The sequence below is a fragment of the Dryobates pubescens genome, chromosome 31, assembly GCF_014839835.1.
Source record: "Dryobates pubescens isolate bDryPub1 chromosome 31, bDryPub1.pri, whole genome shotgun sequence".
In the NCBI taxonomy this organism is placed as follows: Eukaryota; Metazoa; Chordata; class Aves; order Piciformes; family Picidae; genus Dryobates; species Dryobates pubescens.
Window position 1 is genome coordinate 4,391,975 of NC_071642.1, and position 18,417 is coordinate 4,410,391.

Consider the following 18,417-nt stretch of genomic DNA (forward strand, 5'->3'; position numbering starts at 1 on the left):
CCCCCCCCCAAAAAGATGTCCTACTTCACCGAGCACTTTTGGGTAAGCCTGGAGCCCCCCCCCGCAAAAAGCCCTATGGGTGACCCCCCCCAACACCCTCATGTGTGACCCCAATACCCCCAGCGGTGTCCCCCCCTGCGGTGGGGGTGCCCCCAACAGCCCTGTGGGTGCCCCCCCCCCCGATTTGATGGCCCCCCCAGCGTGGGTGCCCCTGACATCCACATTGGTGCCCCCCTCCCCATTATGAGTGCCCCCCCCCACTTGGGTGCCCCCCAACACCCTCATGGGTGCCCCCCCTCCCCATTATGAGTGCCCCTCCCCCGGGTGCCCCCCAACACCCTCATGGGTGCCCCCCCCCACTATGGGTGCCCCCCCCCCCCCATTATGAGTGCCCCCCCCACTTGGGTGCCCCCCAACACCCTCATGGCTCCCCCCCCACTCTGGGTGCCCCCCCCCACCCCCGTGGCTGCCCCCACCCCGTCGGGGGGGGGGAGGAGGAATTGCTGCTTCCTGACTGGGCTCTGCAGCTGCCTTCATCTTCCTCTTCCTCCTCCCTCAGTTTCCCCCTCCCGGGGGGGGGTGGGGAGGGGGCACTTCCCCATGCCCACCAGAACCCGGTTTTGGGGGGGAGGGGAGGAGGGGACAGCGAGAAGCACCCCAAAAAGAGCCCCCAGGGACCCCCAGCTCAGCTCCCCCCCCCCCGCCCTACTCCCCCCTGGGGACCCCAAAGGGAATTGGAGGGGGGGAGGAGCGGGGGAGGGGCTCTGGGTGCCCAATCTGGGGGTGCTGGGAGGGTCTTGGGGTGCTGGGGGGGTTTGGAGGGGGTCTTGGGTAGGTTTGGGGGGGATCTTGGGTGGTTGGGGGGGCTCTGGGGTGGGGTGGGTTTTGGGGGGCTCTTGGGTAGTTTAGGGGGGGCATTGGGTAGGTTTGGGGGGGTCTTGAGTAGTTTGGGGGGGCTCTGTGTGCTGGGTGGCTGTTGGGGGTGCTGGGTGGCTGTTGGGGGCTTTTGGGGTGCTGTTGGGGGCGTTGGGATGCTCTTGGGGGTGCTGTGCTGTTGTTGGTGTGTTTGGGGCACTGTTGGGGTGCTGCTGGGGGGGTTGGGGTGCTGTTGGGGTCGGGTTGGGGTGCTGGGAGGTTGTTGGGGGGGTTGGGGTGGCTGTTGGTGTGTTTTGGGGTGCTGTTGGGGGCATTGGGATGCTGTTGGGGGTGCTGGGTGGCAGTTGGTGTGTTTTGGGGTGCTGTTGGGGGCGTTGGGGTGCTGTTAGGGGTGTTGGATGGCAGTTGGTGTGTTTTGGGGTGCTGTTGGGGGTGCTGGGTGGCAGTTGGTGTGTTTTGGGGCACTGTTGGGGATGTTGGGGTGCTGTTGGGGGTTTTGGGATGCTCTTGGGGGTGCTGTGGTGCTGTTGGTGTGTTTTGGGGCGCTGTTGGGGGCGTTGGGGTGCTGTTGGGGGTGCTGGGTGGCAGTTGGTGTGTTTTGGGGCGCTGTTGGGGGTGCTGGGTAGCAGTTGGTATGTTTTGGGGCGCTGTTGGGGGCGTTGGGGCACTGTTGGGGGTGCTGGGTAGCAGTTGGTGTGTTTTGGGGCGCTGTTGGGGATGTTGGGGTGCTGTTAGGGGTGCTGGGTGGCAGTTGGTGTGTTTTGGAGCGCTGCTGGGGGCGTTGGGGCGCTGTTGGGGGTGCTGTGGTGCTGTTGGTGTGTTTTGGGGCGCTGTTGGGGGTTTTGGGATGCTCTTGGGGGTGCTGTGGTGCTGTTGGTGTGTTTTGGGGCGCTGCTGGGGGCGTTGGGGCGCCGGGGGTGAGCTGGGGGGCTGCGTGTGCCCCCTGGCAGGGCGAGAAGCACCAGGGCTTCGACGTGCTGTACCACAACATGAAGCACGGGCAGCTCTCCACCAAGGAGCTGGCAGACTTCGTCCGTGAGAGGTACCCGGGCTGAGGGGGGGGGGGAGGCACAGCAGGGCTTGGGGGGGGACACACGGCTGGGGGCTGAGCTCCCCCCCCCCACCCTCCAGGATCGTTAAGGGTCTCTCCCCCCCCGGCCCTGCTGTCCCCACAGGGCTGCCATCGAGGAGAACTACGCCAAGGCCATGGTGAAGCTGTCGAAGATGGCCACCAACGGCACCCAGCTGGGGTCAGGGCCTGAGGGGTTGGGGAACCCTGAGCTGGAAGAGGAGGAGAGGGAGGGGGAGGGGGAGGAGGGGAAGAAAGAGAGGGAGAGGGAGGGAGGAGAGGGAGAGGGAGGGGGGAGAGGGAGAGGGAGGGAGGGAAGAGAGGGAGAGGGAGGAGGATAAGGAGAGGGAGGAGGATAAGGAGAAGGAGAGGGAGGAGGAGAAGAAGGAGAAAGAGGAGGAGGAGGAGAAGGAGAGGGAGAAGGATAAGGAGAGGGAGAAGGATAAGGAGAAGGAGAGGGAGGAGGAGAAGAAGGAGAAAGAGGAGGAGGAGGAGAAGGAGAGGGAGAAGGATAAGGAGAGGGAGAAGGATAAGAAGGAAAGGGAAGAGGAGAAGAAGAAGGAGAGGGAGGAGAAGGAGAAGAAGGAGAAAGAGGAGGAGGAGGAAAAGGAGGAGAAGGAAAGGGAGAAGGAGAAGGAAAGGGGGAGGATGAGAAGGAGGGGGGAGGAGAAAGAGGAGAATGAGAGGGGGGAGGAGGAGAAGGAGAGGAGGAGGAGGAGGAGAAGAAGGAGGAGGGGGGGGCGGAGGAGGAAAAGGAGGGGAAGGAGAGGAAGGAGGAGGGGGGGAGGTGTGTGGGTCCGTGCTGAGGGGGGGTCCTTGCGGCAGGACCTTCGCGCCGCTGTGGGAGGTGTTCCGCATCTCCTCGGACAAGCTGGCCCTGTGCCACCTGGAGCTGATGAGGAAGCTGCAGGACCTCATCAAGGAGATCTCTCGCTACGGGGAGGAGCAGGGCAGGGTGCACAAGAAGGTACCCGGGGGGCAGGGGGGGGGCGCCGCAGCCTTCCCCCCCAGCCCTGTGCCGGGAGGCAGCTGCGGGGGCTGGGAGGCGTCCGGGGAAGGGCCTCGAGGGTGAGCAGAGGGCTGGAGCTGCTCTGCTGGGGGGCAGGGATGGAGTCCCCCAGCTCCTGGTGCTGCTTGGCCACCCTAGAAGGATGGAGTCCCCCAGTTCCTGGTGCTGCTTGGCCACCCTAGAAGGATGGAGTCCCCCAGCTCTTAGTCTCTCTTGGCCACCCTAGAAGGATGGAGTCCCCCAGCTCCTGGTCCTGCTTGACCACCCTACGTGGTCACCCTCTTGCCACACTGCCCCTGGGGGTCATGGATGGAGTCTCCTCTCCTACGAGGACAGCCTGAGGGAGCTGGGGCTGTGCAGGCTGGAGAGGAGAAGGCTCCCAGGAGACCTCATTGTGGCCTTCCAGGATCTGCAGGGGGCTGCAGGAGAGCTGGGGAGGGACTTGTGAGGGTGTCAGGGAGGGATAGGACTGGGGGGGATGGAGCAGAACTGGAAGTGGGGAGATGCAGATTGGATGTCAGGAAGAAGTTGTTCCCCAGGAGGGTGGTGAGAGCCTGGCACAGGTTGCCCAGGGAGGTGGTGGAAGCCTCAGCCCTGGGAGGTGTCCAAGGCCAGGCTGGAGGTGGCTGTGAGCAACCTGCTGTGGTGTGAGGTGTCCCTGCCCATGGCAGGGGGCTTGGAACTGGCTGAGCCTTGAGGTCCCTTCCAACCCTGACAGTGATTCTCCCCCTCCCCCCCCTCCCTTCTCTGTGTGCCCCCCAAAGTCCAAGGAGGAGGTGTCAGGGACGCTGGAGGCTGTGCAGCTGCTGCAGGGGGTGGCCCAGCTGCTGCCCAAGTCCAAGGAGAGCTACCACAGCCGGTGCCAGGAGTACGAGAGGCTGCGCAAAGAGGGCACCAGCCAGAAGGAGATCGACAAGGTGAGGCCTCCTGGGGGGCACCCAGCTGGCTCCAGGCCCCACCACGGGGGGTCCTTAGCCCCCCTCAGGTCACCCCTGTGCCCCCAAGGTGGTCCCAGTCCACCCCGAGATGGTCATGGTCCAACCCGTGAGGGTCTCTCTCCTCCCTCTGAGGTGGTCTCTGTCCCCCCCTGAGGTGATCTCTGTCCCCCCCTTTGGTGGTCTCTGTCCCCTTGAGGTGATCTCTGTCCTCCCTTGAGGTGGTCTCTGTCCCCTTGAGGTGATCTCTGTCCCCCCCTTTGGTGGTCTCTGTCCCCTTGAGGTGGTCTCTGTCCCCCCCTTTGGTGGTCTCTGTCCCCTTGAGGTGGTCTCTGTCCCCCTGAGATGGTCTCTGTCACCTCTTGATGGTCCTTGTTGCCCCCCAACATGATCCCAATTCACCCCACGCTGGTCCCTGTGCCCCACACTGGTCCCTGTGCCCACACTGGTCCCTGTGCCCACGCTGGTCCCTGTCCACCCCACGCTGGCCTCTGTGCCCACTGGTGCCTGCTGGTGCCTGCTGGTGCCCATGGCTGTCGGCTGATGCCCGCTGGGGTCCCGCAGGCAGAGCTGAAGTGGCGCAAGGCTGGCGAGGCCCTGAGGCGGGCAGTGGACAAATACAACTCTGCCAGGCAGGACTTCGAGCAGAGGATGCTGGACTCAGCCATGGTGGGCACTGCCAGGGTGTGGGTGCTGCCAGGGTCTCCTGCCCACCTCCCAGCAGTGCCAGTGTGTGGGCTGGGGATGGTGGCACCCGGGGCAGGATGGGTCTTGGGGGTGTGCCAGCCTGGCTGAGAACTGTTTGCTGGGCATGCTGGACTGGGGGGATGTGCCACCTTGACCAAACCCTCCCTACCCACCCATGCCAAGCCTTGGGGAGCTGCCACCTTGATTTAACCATCCCCACCTACCCCTGCCACCTTGCCTTACCCCTCCCTCCCTATCCAATGCCACCTTGCCTTAACCCTCCCTGTCCAATGCCACCCCTTGGGGAGGTGCCACCTTGCCTTACCCCTCCTTACCTGCCCAATGCCACCTTGCCTTACCCCTCCCTGCCCAATGCCACCCCTCAGTGAGGTGCCACCTTACCTTACCCCTCCCCACCTGCCCAAATCACCTTGCCTTACCCCTCCCTGCCCAATGCCACCCCTCAGGGAGGTGCCACCTTGCCTTACCCCTCCTTACCTGCCCAATGCCACCTTGCCTTACCCCTCCCTCCCTACCCGATGCCTCCTTGCCTTAACCCTCCCTGCCCAACGCCAGCCCTGGGGGAGGTGCCACCTTGCCCTACCCCTCCCTATCTGCTCATGCCACCCCTGGGGGAGGTGCCACCTGGCCTCACCCGCTGGCTGTGCCCCTGCCCAGCGTTTCCAAGAGGTGGAGGAGGCTCACCTGCACCACATGAAAGGCCTCATCAGCTCCTACTCCCACTCGGTGGAGGACACCCACGTCCAGATCGGGCAGGTAGGAGCCTGGGGAGGAGGAGGTGCCAACCCCCAGCCCTGTGGCTGTGTGTGTGTGTGTGTGTGTCCCCCTCCACCCAGGGTGGCATTGTGCCCACCCCCCATGTCTGTCTTGGTGCCAGGTCCATGAGGAGTTCAAGCAGAACGTGGAGAACATTGGCACCGAGCTGCTGCTGAGGAGGTTCGCTGAGAGCAAGGGCACAGGGCGCGAGCGGCCAGGTGAGGCCTCGGGGGGAGCCCCCCAGCCCCCGGGGGGAGGTGAGGAGGGTCGGGGGGGGGATGAGAGGGGGTGGCAGGAGTCAGAGGTTGGAGGTAAGGAGGCAGGGAGCAAGGGGGTGCAGGGAGGCAGGGAGGTGGGGTGCAAGGGTGAAGGGGCCAGAGAGGCAGGGGCCAGGGATACAGGATGCAGGGATGTGGGGAGAGGAGGGGCCAGGGATGCAGGGACACAAGGGTGCAGGGATGGGGGATGCAGGGATGCAGGATACAGGGATGCAGGGACACAAGGGTGCAGGGATGGAGGATGCAGGGATGCAGGATGCAGGGATGCAGGGACACAAGGGTGCAGGGATGGGGGATCCAGGGATGCAGGATCCAGGGATGCAGGGACACAAGGGTGCAGGGATGGAGGATACAGGGATGTGGGGACAGAAGGGTCCAGGGATGCAGTATGCAGGGATGCAGGATTCCAAGGACACAGGGATGTGGGGATGGAGGATCAGGGGATGTAGGGATCCAGCCAGGCTCCTGAGCTGATCCCATTTTCCCATGGTAGGAGCCTTGGATTTCGAGGAGTACCGGCTGGCCCCAGTGCAGGAAGGCAAGTACGTCTGATCCCAGGAGCTCCCTGCTGGGCTGGGGCTGGGCTGGGCTGGGCTGGAGGGAGGAGGAGGAGGGAGCTGGGGCCCTGCTCCAAAGCTCTGATCCCTTCCCTCTTGCTGCAATTCCCCTTTCCAGGACCTAAAAGGAGCCGGAGCAAAGCGTTCCGGATCCCCGGCTTGAGCCGTAAGGAGAGGGATCGTGATGCTGGGTGAGAGATCCCACCCCTGCAGCCCTGCATCCTTCAGCCCTGCAGCCCTGCATCCCTCAGCCCTGCATCCTTGGATCTCTGGATCCCCACATCCCTGCATTCCCACCTGCCTGGATTCCTGTCTCTCTTCACCCCCACATACCTGGATTCTCGTCTCCCTGGATCCCTGCATCCCTGCATCCCTTGGCCTTGCACTCCCACATCCCTGGATCCCTGCATCCTTGATCCTGACTCCCTGTGTCCCTTGAGCCTTCATCCCTGCATCCTTGCAGTCCTGTACCCCTTCATCCCTGGCTCCTTGTGTTGCTGCATCCTGTATCCCTGTGTCCCCACATCTCTGGATCTTGGATCTTGACATCCTTGAACCTGTGTCCCTGCTTCCCTGGGTCCTCTATCCCTGGATCCATTGATCTTGGATCCCTGTCTCCCTATCTGCTACCTTCCTGAATCCCTGCATCCCTTGATCTTGATTCCCTGCATGCTTGCCTGCACCTCTGGATCCTGCATCCCTGAATCCTTGATACTGTATCTCCCTGAATCCTGGACTCCCCCATTCCTGCCTCCCTGCATCCTATATCCCCACATCCACTGACCATTGGTCCTGTGTCCCTGGATCCTACCTCCCTTGATCCTGCATCCCCAAATCCTGGATCCCTGCATTCCAGGATCCACTGATCTTTGGTCCTGGATCCCTGTCTCTCTGGACCCTACCTCCTTGAATCCCTGCATCCCTGCCTGCATCTCTGGTTCTTATATCCCTGTGTCCTTGCATCTCTGGATCCTGTATCCTTGATCCTGTATCCCTTTACCTTGGATCTCTGCATCCATTGATCCTGTATCCCTTTACCTTGGATCTCTGCATCCATTGATCCTGTATCCCTTTCTCCCTGGATCCCTGCATTCCAACATCCATTGATCTCTGATCCTCATCCCTTTCTCCTTGGATCCCAGCATCCATTGAGCTCTGATCCTCTATCCCTTTACCTTGGATCCCTGCATCCATTGATCCTGCATCCCTTTACCTTGCATCCCTGCATTCCAGCATCCACTGAGCTCTGATCCTCTATCCCTTTACCTTGGATCCCTGCATCCATTGATCCTGCATCCCTCCCTCCCTGGCTCCACACAACCCCCTTTGATCCTCCCTCCCCACCTCCCTCCGTCCCCTAACCCCTGGATCCCTTCCTCCCTTCCCGACTTTGGGGATCCTAAGGCTCCCTCCTCTCTCCCCAGGGAATCCCCAGATGCCGAGCAGGTGAGTATCCAGGGCCCCCCCAGCCTTTGGGATTGGGGTTTTGATCCCTCCTGGGGGAATGCTGCAGGCTGCCACCCCCTGTCCCCGCAGGGCTGCCCGGAGGTGGACGAGGACGGCTTCACCGTGCGCCCCGACACCTCCCGCTGTATCCTGAGGGATTTGGGGGGGGGGGGGGGGGGGGAGGGGAAAGATTTTCTGGGGCTGAGGGAGGGCTGGATGATTTTTTGGGATTGAGGGAGGGCTGGATGATTTTTTGGGAAGGGGGGAGATGGATTCTTTGGGGGGATTGAGGGGAGGGGGTGGATGAATTTGGGGATTGGGAAAGGAGGGGGATGGACGACTTTGGGTTGTGGGAAGGAGAGGGTGGAGGATTTGGGGGAGGGGGGATGGTCTGATTTGGGGATTTGAGGAGGGGATGGATGATTTGGGGAGGGGGCAGGCTATCCAGTCGCGGGATGTTGCCTTGACGTGGGGGTGGGGGGTTCAGCGGAGGGGGAGCCCCGCGGCTGCTCCTCCAGCGACTCGGATTACGACGAGGAGGAGCCTCGCAAGTTCTACGTCCACATCAAACCGGTGCAGCCCCGGGAGGCGGCCGGCAGCGCCGAGGCCACCATGGAGCAGCTCAAGGCCACCGTGGGAAACCTCATCCTGCACCCCACGCTTGGGGTGAGCCTCAAAACGGACGGACGGGGTGGGGGGGGAGGGGGAGAGGGGAGTGTGCAGGGCCCCCCACCCCCAACCAGGGATCCTGTTAGGGCCAGCTCTGACCCTCCCCTGTCCTCCGGTTCTCTTGCAGGGCACCGTCAAGCGACAGTCGTCCAGTAAGTGGCAACCCCCCCGCGGTCTTCGTGTGCCCCCTCCCAGGGGCTCCGTGTGCCCTCTCCCGGTGTTCCCTGTCCCCTCTCCCGGTGTTCCCTGTCCCCTCTCCCAGGCTCCGTGTCCCCCCCTTGCAGGACTCCGTGTCCCCTCCCGGGCTCCACCCCGGGACTCTGTGACCCCCTGAGCTCTGTGTCCCCTTCTGATCTTTACATTCCCCCCCGTCTTCAGTGACCCCCCGAGAGCTTCATGTCCTGCCAGCATCTGTGTCCCCTGTGGGGACTCTGACCCCACCCCCCCCGAGCTCTGTGTCCTCCCCCGAGTTCTGTATCCCCTAACGCTGCCTGTCCTTGTCCCCACACCCGAGCTCTCTGTGTGTCCCCCGGAGCTCTGTGTCCCCCCCCCGAGCTCTGTGTCCCCTAACGCTGCCTGTCCTTGTCCGCCCCCCCCGCCAGGGCATGTGGCATCTCTGACCCCAGCCCCAAGCGATGCAGAGCCCGAGGGGACGCTGGCAGCAGGTGAGGCTGTGCTGGGGAGGGGGGGAGGGCTCGGTCCCAGGGGTGTGTCTGGGGGGTGTCCCCCTGGATGTGGGTGGCAGTGGCTCTGCAGCCCCGCCCCCCCCCCCTCCTGCAGCATGTCCCCCTCCCCCCGCAGGTGACAGTGCAGGCAGGGGGTGCCCAGCAGCGCAGGTGAACAGGTACGGGGGGCAGGGGGGGAGTGGGGGCTATGGGGTGATGCCGCTCCCCCCCCCCAAATCCTCTCGCGGGGGTGGGCACTGAGTTGTGTCCCCTCTGTCCCCCCCCTGCAGTGGCCCTGGGAAAGCCCCTCCTGACCCCGTGCCCCCCGCTGCTCTCTTCGGGCCCCCCCTGGAGTCGGCGTTCGAGGCAGAGGACTTCCCGGGTGAGGCTTTTGGGGAGGAGGGATTGGGGGGCGACTTAACCCCCAGCCCTCCCTGCAGCGCTCTGATACTGGGGCTGGGGGTCGTGTGTCTGTCTGTCCCTCTCTCTCTCCAGCCCCCCGTGCCTACGTCCTCACCTCTTCTTCCTCCCCCTTCTCCTCTTCCTCCCCGGAGAACGTGGAGGACTCCGGCTTGGATTCGCCCTCGCACCCCCCGCCCGGCCCCTCCCCGGATTCCAGACCCTGGAGCCCGCAGCCAGGGACACCTCAGAGCCCCCTCCCCAAGGCGGACCCTCCTCAAGCGCCCCCACCCCAGAGCACCAGCGCCAGGGACCCCAGCGGTTGGGGGCCGCGGTGCCGCAGCCCCTCCGGCCGCCCCCCGGACCCCCCCAGTTTCGCCGTCTTCAGCGGCCACGGGGCCGGGGGGCTCTGGGAGGAGCTGGGGGCAGCCCCCCGAGGCCGCAGCCCAGCCCCCCGAGAAGTTCCCTCCCCAGACCCTTTCGGGGAGCCGTGGGTCAGAGCCCACAGCCCCAGCGGGGAGCAGCAGCCCCTGCCCAGACCTTCCTCCAACTCGGCTTCCTCCTCCTCCTCCTCCCCGGCCCCCCAAAGCGGGGGGGAGTCCTCCAGTCCCTCCCCCTGGACCTGCCCAGGCTCAGGGACGTCAGCAGCTCCTGCACCTCAGCCTGAGCCTGGTGAGTGTGGGGCAGGCAGTAGCCCCCTCCCCTTAATTTTGCCCCCCCCCCCTTAATTTTGCTCCCCCCATTCCCCTTTAATTTTGTCCCCCCAGTATTGCCCCCCCTTAATTTTGACCCCCATCCTCTTTAATTTTGACCCCCATCCTCTTTAATTTTGCCCCCCCTAATATTGCCCCCTTTAATTTTGACCCCCCTCTTTAATTGTGCTTCCTCCACTCCCCTTTAATTTTGCCCCCCCCTTAATTTTGCCCCCCCCAACGCCCCTTTAATTTTGTGTGTGTGTGTGTGTCCCCCCCCCCCTTTGAGCCCTGGCACTGCTGCCACCCACCTGGGACCCTCCCTGCCCGGGGGGGAGGTTTCTCCCATGCTGGATCTTTCCCCTCCCCCTCCTCAGTGTCTCTCTCCCTGCCATTTCTTTCCCCCCCCCCCCCCCAGATGCTCTCCCTGCCCACCCCGTGGCAGCCCCCCGGGAGGTCCCCCTGGTGGCCCCCCCGCGGCGTTCCCGCACCAAGAGGGCAGCAGCTGGCACGGCCGCGGGCAGCAACAGCGACCTGGTGGGTGGCATTTCGGGGAGGGAGGGGGGAGAAAGGGAAGGGGGTTGGATTGGCGGGGGGGGGGGGAGTGGGGGTAAGCCATCTCCAACTAGTGGGGACCCCCCCAGACCCCCCCCATGATACCACCTTGCTCTGCAGTCTCGCTCTCTGAGCCCCTCACCCTCCTGGAGCTGTGCCCCCTCGCACTCGGCCCCTGCCAGCCTGGGCGAGAGAGGCTTCTTCAGCGTGCCCCCCCCGGCGCTCGGTGGGTACTGGGGGGGCTGGGCAAGGGCCTGGGGTAGGCGGGGCCCCCACCCAGCTCCTCCCACTCACACCAGTAAGGCTCCGCGGCTCTCCCAGTCCCTCCCAGTAACGCTCTGTCTAGATCCCAGCCCATCTCTGACCCTGCCCAGTCCAGCCCAGTTTATTTCCAACCTCTCCCAGTCCGTTCCAGTTAGGTCCCAGTGCCTCCCAGTCCCTCTCCAGTTCCTCTCTAACCCATCCCAGTCCCTCCCTAACCCATCCCAGTGCATCCCAGTCCCTCTCCAGTTCCTCTCTAACCCATCCCAGTCCCTCTCTAACCCATCCCAGTGCCTCCCAGTCCCTCCCAGTCCCTCTCTAACCCATCCCAGTCCCTCCCTAACCCATCCCAGTGTATCCCAGTCCCTCTCTAACCCATCCCAGTCCCTTCCAGTCCCTCTCCAGTTCCTCCCTAACCCATCCCAGTCCCTCCCAGTCCCTCCCAGTCCCTCTCTAACCCATCCCAGTCCCTCTCTAACCCATCCCAGTCCCTCTCTAACCCATCCCAGTCCCTCTCTAACCCATCCCAGTGCCTCCCAGTCCCTCCCAGTCCCTCTCTAACCCATCCCAGTCCCTCTCTAACCCATCCCAGTCCCTCTCTAACCCATCCCAGTCCCTCTCTAACCCATCCCAGTGCCTCCCAGTCCTCCCCCAGCCCATCCCAGCCAAGCTCCAGCACTCTGATGGGTGCTGGAGGGTGTGTGTGGGGGAGTGGGGTGGCTCCTGCAGGGTGTGTGGGGGTCCCATCCATGCTCTGTGCCCCCCCAGGGCTGTCTCGGGGTCCCAGCCCCGTGGTGCTGGGCTCCCAGGATGCACTGCCCGTGGCCACTGCCTTCACCGAGTATGTCCATGCCTACTTCAAGGGGCAGGACACCGACAGGTACTGGGGGGTGCCAAGGGGGGAGCCAGGGGGGGTGCCAGGGCCTCCTCTGCTGGGGTTACAGCATCAGTGGGGAAGGGAGGAGCAGCTGATGGCATCCAGCTGGCCTTGGGCAAAGCCTTGGGCGCTGCCCAGGGTGTGACATCCTGCTCACCAAGTTGGCGCAGTTGGCCCAAGGAGGACCCTGAGGGGTTTGGAGCAGGTCCAGGGAAGGGCAACCAAGCTGGGGAAGGGTCTGGAGAACAGAAGGTGTTCCTGGAGGTGCTCAAGGCCAGGCTGGATGAGGCCCTGGGCAGGTGGGAGGTGTCCCTGCCCGTGGCAGGGAGGTTGGCACCGGATGGCCTCCGAGGTCCCTTCCAACCCCATCGCCCTGACCCTGCTGACCTCCCCCCCCCTGCCTTGGGCCTGTCCCCAGCAGCTGCCTGGTGAAGGTGACAGGGGAGCTGACCATGTCCTTCCCTGCTGGCATCCTGAGGGTCTTCAGTGGCAGCCTGGCACCCCCAGTGCTCAGCTTCCGCCTGCTCAACGCCGCTGCCATCCAGCACTTCCTGCCCAACGCCGAGCTGCTCTACAGGTGTGGGCACCTGCTGCCACCCTGCCCTGCCAGCTGCCTCCACAGGGGAGGGGAGGGGGGGGCCAGGCTGCTGGCAGTGGTGGGGAGATGGTCTCAGGGGATGGGCTTGTGCCTGGGTGCAGTGGAGAAGGACAGGAGATGCCAGAGGGGCACAAGAGTCCTAGGAGGTGGTGGATGCCATGGCAGGGCACAGGAGATGCCAGAGGGGCACAAGAGTCCTAGGAGGTGGTGGATACCATGGGTGCAGTAATGGGGATCTGGTCTTGGGGTACAGGAGGTGCCAGGCTGGCACTGGCACCCTGGGAGGGGGTGGTTGCAATGCTTGGGATCTGATCTTGGGGTACAGGAGGTGCCAGGCTGGCACTGGCACCCTGGGAGGGGGCGGTGGGTGAGGTGCTGGGTACCAGGGGCTGTGGGGCATCCTAGGAGCTGGGTACTGGGGGGGTGCCAGGTTTCCTGGGGGTGCCCTAGCACCATTGCTTCTCTGCCCCCAGTGACCCCTCCCAGAGTGACCCCAGCACCAGGGACTTCTGGCTGAACATGGCAGCCCTGACCGGGCACCTGCAGAGGCAAGCGGAGCAGTGCCCAGCTGCCTCCTACTACAACGTGGCACTGCTCAAGTACCAGGTGAGGCCCAGCCAGGGGGGAAGGAGCCTGCCCTGCTCTGCCCACACCAGCTCTGGGCATCCCCAGCATGGGCAGGAGATGGAGGAACAACCTCCTGCAGCAGCACAGCCCAGCAGGGAGCTGCTGGGGAGCAGCTGCAGGGAGAAGGAGCTGGCAGTGCTGGGGGGCAAGAAGGTGCCCAGGAGCCAGCAAGGTGCCCTGGTGGCCAGGAAGGCCTCAGTGGTGTCCTGGGGGGCATGGGGATGAATGTGGGCAGCAAGGCCAGGGAGGATCTCCTCCTCCTCTGCTCTGCCCTGGTGAGGCCACAGCTGGAGGGCTGGGACCAGGTCTGGGCTCCCCAGAGAGACTGAAGAGAGTGCAGGGGAGGCTGTGAGGGTGATGAAGGTCCTGGAGCAGCTCTGTGAGGAGCCAAAGGCTGAGAGCCCTGGGGCTGAGAGCCTGGAGCAGAGCAGCCCCAGAGGGGAGCTGAGCAATGCTCAGCAAGAGCTGAAGGAGCTGTGGGGGGCAAGAGGCTGGGGCCAGACTCTGCTGAGTGGTGCCCAGGGCCAGCACAAGGGGCAAGGGGCACAGAGTGGCAGCCAGGAGGTTGGAGCTGAGCAGGAGGAGAAAGTTGTTTGGTGTGAGGCTGCTGGAGGCCTGGGGCAGGCTGCCCAGAGAGGTTGTGGAGCCTCCTGGGGTGGAGAGTGCTGGGACCAGCTCTAGGACTCCCAGCAGAAGAGAAACAGAGACCTGCTGGGGAGGGTCCAGAGGAGGCCACCGAGATGCTCAGAGGGCTGCAGAGCCTCTGCTGTGCGGGCAGGCTGGGAGGGTTGGGGCTGTGCAGCCTGGAGAAGGCTCCAGGGAGACCTCAGAGCTGCATCTCAACACCTGCAGAGGAGCTGCAGGCAGGCTGGGGAGGGACTGCTCAGAAGGGGCTGTGGGGATAGGACCAAGGGCAGCGGTTTGGCACTGGAGCAGGGCAGGGTTAGGTTGGACAGCAGGAGGAAGCTCTGCACAGTGAGGGTGAGGAGAGCCTGGCACAGGCTGCCCAGGGAGGTGGTGGGGGCTGCATCGCCAGTTTGCTGTGTCCCTGCGCAGCCTGCTCCGGCTGGAGCTGGCCCTGCTGCCTGCGAGGGGGTTGGGCAGTGTGAGCTGGGAGGGTCCCTTGCGACCTGCCGGCCCGGGGCGGCTCTGTCGCTGCAGTTCTCCCGGCTGGGCCCCGGCTGGGCGCCGCTGCGGCTCTGCGTGCGCTGGGACTGCTCCCCGGCCGCCACCCGAGTCAGCGTCGACTACGGCTACAACGCGGCCGCCCTGGCACTGCCCGTGCCCCTCGCCAACGTCCACGTCCTGCTGCCCGTGGATGAGCCTGTGGCCAACCTGCGCCTGCAGCCGGCCGCCAGCTGGTAAGGGTCGGGGGGGGTGGGCACCGCGAGGCTGGAGGTGGCACCACGGAGAGTGGCACACGGGACTGGGGGTGGCACCACGGGGGTGGCACACGGGGCTGGAGATGGGACATGGGGCTGGAGGTGGCACACGGAGAGTGGCACACGGGACTGGGGGTGGCACCACGGGGCTGGAGGTGGCACCACGGAGAGTGGCACCCGGGACTGGGGGTGGCACCACGGGGCTGGAGGTGGCACCACGGAGAGGGGCACACGGGACTAGGGGTGGCACAGGGGGCTGGAGATGGGACTTGGGGCTCGGGGTGGCACACGGAGAGTGGCACACGGGACTGGGGGTGGCACCACGGGGGTGGCACACGGGACTGGGGGTGGCACACGGGGCTGGAGATGGGACATGGGGCTGGAGGTGGCACACGGAGAGTGGCACACGGGACTGGGGGTGGCACCACGGGGCTGGAGGTGGCACCACGGAGAGTGGCACACGGGACTGGGGGTGGCACACGGGGGTGGAGATGGGACCACGGGGCTGGAGGTGGCACCACGGAGAGTGGCACCCGGGACTGGGGGTGGCACCACGGGGCTGGAGGTGGCACCACGGAGAGGGGCACACGGGACTGGTGGTACCACGGGGATGGAGATGGGACTTGGGGCTGGGGGTGGCACACGGAGAGTGGCACCCGGGACTGGGGGTGGCACCACGGGGCTGGAGATGGGACATGGGGATGGAGATGGCACCACGGAGAGTGGCACCCGGGGCTGGGGGTGGCACACGGGGCTAGGGGTGGGACACGGAGCTGGAGGTGGCACCACCGGACTGGAGGTGGGAAGTGGGGCTGGGGGTGGCACATAGGGCTGGAGATGGCACACGGAGAGTGGCACACGGGGCTGGGGGGGGTGCACACGGGGCTGGAGGTTGGCCATGGGGCTGGAGGTGGCACCCGGGGGGTGGAAGTGGGGAGGGTTTGGGGGTGTCGTGGGCACTGGGGACGTGCCCATGTCCTGGCAGGAACCTGGAGGAGAAGAGGCTGCTCTGGAGGCTGCTGGACATCCCTGGTGCCCCGGGGCAGGGAGGTGAGGCTGTGCCCGCTCCGGTATGGGGGGGGGAGGGGGGGAGGAGCTGAATCTGGGCACAGCCCCCTCCCAACCTTTCTGCCGCCCCCTGGCAGGCTGTGGCCGGCTCTCTGCCAGCTGGGAGCCCCTGTGCGGGCCCAGCAAGCCCAGCCCGGTGGCAGCGCAGTTCAGCAGCGAGGGCAGCACCCTGTCGGGCGTGGAGGTGGAGCTGGCCGGCGCCGGGTACCGAATGTCCCTGGTCAAGAAGAGGTTTGCTACAGGTACGGCTGGAAGGGGCTTGGGGCGGGGGGGGGACCCCTTCCCCACAGCCCTGAGGGGGGGTGCGCTGCAGGGTTCCCTCCCCCATCCCCTCAGAGTCCCTTCCTCGGGGCGCCCAGGGTCCTGCTCCTGCTCTTCAGGGTGCCAAGGGAGGGCAGGGCACCTTCCTCACCCCTTGGGGGGAGGGGTGGGACCGGGGGCTCCTCTCTGCTTGCCACGGCCCTGGGGTGGCTGAAGTCCCTTTCCTGGGGGGCACAAAGTCCATTCCTCAATCCTTGGGGTGCCCAGGGTCCCTTCCCTTCTCCCGGGGGTGCACAGGATCCCTTGTTTAAGGTGCCCAGGGTCCCTTCCCTTCTCCCGGGGGTGCCCAGGGTCCCTTCCCTTCTCCCGGGGGTGCTCAGGGTCCCTTCTTCAGCCTGCGTGGGTTCCCTTCCCTGCCCCCCGTGGCCTCAGGGTGGTTGAGTTCCCTTCCCCAGTGGGTGCCCAGGGTCCATTCCCTGCTCCCCATGACCCTACCACCCCAAACTGCCATTCCCCCATCCCCCCCCCCCCCCCCCCCCCCCCCCGCTGGGCAGTGCCCCCCAGCGCTGCCCAGCCCGGAGAGGGGTGAGGGCAGCCCAGTTGGGTGCCAGCATCCAGCCCTTGCCCCTCAGCGGTGCCCATCCCCCCGCTGGCCAGGCGCTGCCCATCCTGGCGACCTTTCTCCTTCCTCCCCAGGCATCTACCTGGCAGGGTCCTGAACCACCCTCCCCGCAGGACCCTCCGAGCCCCCTCCCCACCGCCGCGTTGGGGGGGGGCTTCCCCCTTTGGTTGTGTGAACTGGAAACACTGGATGGAGGCCGGCTGGGGAGGGGGTGGCACAGGGGGGAGGGGGGCGGCGGGGTGGGAGCCCCCCTCCTCCTCCTCCTCTTCCTCTTCTTTCTCCTCCTCTTCCTCTCCCTCACTCCGTGGCTGCATCGTCTCCTGCTGCCCCAGGGCTGCTGTGCCCCCCCCCAGCCCTGTCCCCCCCTGTGCTGTGCAGGGAGCAGGAGCTGCTGTGCCCCCCCCAGCCCTGTCCCCCCTGTGCTGTGCAGGGAGCAGGAGCTGCTGTGCCCCCCCCCAGCCCTGCCTCCCCCCCTGTGCTGTGCAGGGAGCAGGAGCTGCTGTGCCCCCCCCAGCCCTGTCCCCCCCTGTGCTGTGCAGGGAGCAGGAGCTGCTGTGCCCCCCCCAGCCCTGTCCCCCACTGTGCTGTGCAGGGAGCAGGAGCTGCTGTGCCCCCCCAGCCCTGTCCCCCCCCTGTGCTGTGCAGGGAGCAGGAGCTGCTGTGCCCCCCCAGCCCTGTCCCCCCCTGTGCTGTGCAGGGAGCAGGAGCTGCTGTGCCCCCCCCAGCTCTGCCTCCCCCCCTGTGCTGTGCAGGGAGCAGGAGCTGCTGTGCCCCCCCCAGCTCTGTCCCCCCCTGTGCTGTGCAGGGAGCAGGAGCTGCTGTGCCCCCCCCAGCCCTGTCCCCCCCTGTGCTGTGCAGGGAGCAGGAGCTGCTGTGCCCCCCCCAGCCCTGTCCCCCCCCTGTGCTGTGCAGGGAGCAGGAGCTGCTGTGCCCCCCCCCAGCCCTGTCCCCCCCCTGTGCTGTGCAGGGAGCAGGAGCTGCTGTGCCCCCCCCAGCCCTGTCCCCCCCTGTGCTGTGCAGGGAGCAGGAGCTGCTGTGCCCCCCCCAGCTCTGCCTCCCCCCCTGTGCTGTGCAGGGAGCAGGAGCTGCTGTGCCCCACCCCAGCCCTGTCCCCCCCTGTGCTGTGCAGGGAGCAGGAGCTGCTGTGCCCCCCCCCAGCCCTGTCCCCCCCTGTGCTGTGCAGGGAGCAGGAGCTGCTGTGCCCCCCCCCAGCCCTGTCCCCCCCTGTGCTGTGCAGGGAGCAGGAGCTGCTGTGCCCCCCCCCAGCCCTGTCCCCCCCTGTGCTGTGCAGGGAGCAGGAGCTGCTGTGCCCCCCCCCAGCCCTGTCCCCCCCTGTGCTGTGCAGGGAGCAGGAGCTGCTGTGCCCCCCCCCAGCCCTGTCCCCCCCTGTGCTGTGCAGGGAGCAGGAGCTGCTGTGCCCCCCCCCAGCCCTGTCCCCCCCTGTGCTGTGCAGGGAGCAGGAGCTGCTGTCCCCCCCCCAGCCCTGTCCCCCCCTGTGCTGTGCAGGGAGCAGGAGCTGCTGTCCCCCCCCAGCCCTGTCCCCCCCTGTGCTGTGCAGGGAGCAGGAGCTGCTGTGCCCCCCCCCCAGCTCTGCCTCCCCCCCTGTGCTGTGCAGGGAGCAGGAGCTGCTGTGCCCCCCCCAGCCCTGCCTCCCCCCCTGTGCTGTGCAGGGAGCAGGAGCTGCTGTGCCCCCCCCAGCCCTGTCCCCCCCTGTGCTGTGCTGGGAGCAGGAGCTGCTGTGCCCCCCCCCCGCCCTGTCCCCCCCTGTGCTGTGCAGGGAGCAGGAGCTGCTGTGCCCCCCCCAGCCCTGCCTCCCCCCCTGTGCTGTGCAGGGAGCAGGAGCTGCTGTCCCCCCCCAGCCCTGTCCCCCCCCTGTGCTGTGCAGGGAGCAGGAGCTGCTCTTTTATTAAACATTTTATTTTCTATTCATTGTCTAATAACCTTCCTTACACCCCCCCCCCCCGAACCCCCCCGAGCCCCCCCAGCCTCCCTGGCACTGCTCCCTGCCAGCCTCCTGCCCCCGTGCCCATCCAGGCTCCTCCTTGGCAGCAGCGACTCTGCCGGGGGCTGGTGGGGAGCTGGGGGGCTGGGGAGGGGGAGCTGGGGG

The 18,417-nt window shown here is 66.0% G+C and overlaps 1 protein-coding gene across 2 annotated transcripts; it reads left to right on the forward strand.

Annotated features, from left to right (window-relative positions):
* Nucleotide 1: 1 nt before the first annotated feature.
* On the forward strand, nucleotides 2-16,532 carry FCHO1 (FCH and mu domain containing endocytic adaptor 1). Of its 2 annotated transcripts, none has more exons than XM_054175134.1 (27): nucleotides 2-42; nucleotides 1,827-1,918; nucleotides 2,052-2,126; nucleotides 2,771-2,912; nucleotides 3,719-3,871; nucleotides 4,454-4,558; nucleotides 5,255-5,353; nucleotides 5,475-5,571; nucleotides 6,125-6,169; nucleotides 6,307-6,379; nucleotides 7,613-7,634; nucleotides 7,725-7,779; nucleotides 8,122-8,300; nucleotides 8,431-8,455; nucleotides 8,906-8,968; nucleotides 9,105-9,147; nucleotides 9,259-9,350; nucleotides 9,464-10,039; nucleotides 10,478-10,596; nucleotides 10,735-10,840; nucleotides 11,644-11,755; nucleotides 12,171-12,329; nucleotides 12,824-12,956; nucleotides 14,139-14,338; nucleotides 15,345-15,409; nucleotides 15,505-15,669; nucleotides 16,385-16,532. In XM_054175134.1, the coding sequence occupies exons 1-27, from the start codon at nucleotides 16-18 to the stop codon at nucleotides 16,405-16,407; spliced, it is 3,045 nt and encodes a 1,014-aa protein (XP_054031109.1). In that variant the 5' UTR covers nucleotides 2-15; the 3' UTR covers nucleotides 16,408-16,532. The 2 variants fall into 2 exon arrangements, with proteins under 2 accessions (XP_054031109.1, XP_054031110.1); XM_054175135.1 differs by having other exon boundaries at nucleotides 12,174-12,329.
* Nucleotides 16,533-18,417: the final 1,885 nt, after the last annotated feature.

Coding starts and splice junctions, on each gene's coding strand:
- FCHO1 (XM_054175134.1), top strand. CDS start 16: ATGTCCTACTTCACCGAGCACTTTTGG. Junction 3,872..4,453: donor GCCAGAAGGAGATCGACAAG/GTGAGGCCTCCT, acceptor GGGGTCCCGCAG/GCAGAGCTGAAGTGGCGCAA. Junction 5,354..5,474: donor CCCACGTCCAGATCGGGCAG/GTAGGAGCCTGG, acceptor TCTTGGTGCCAG/GTCCATGAGGAGTTCAAGCA.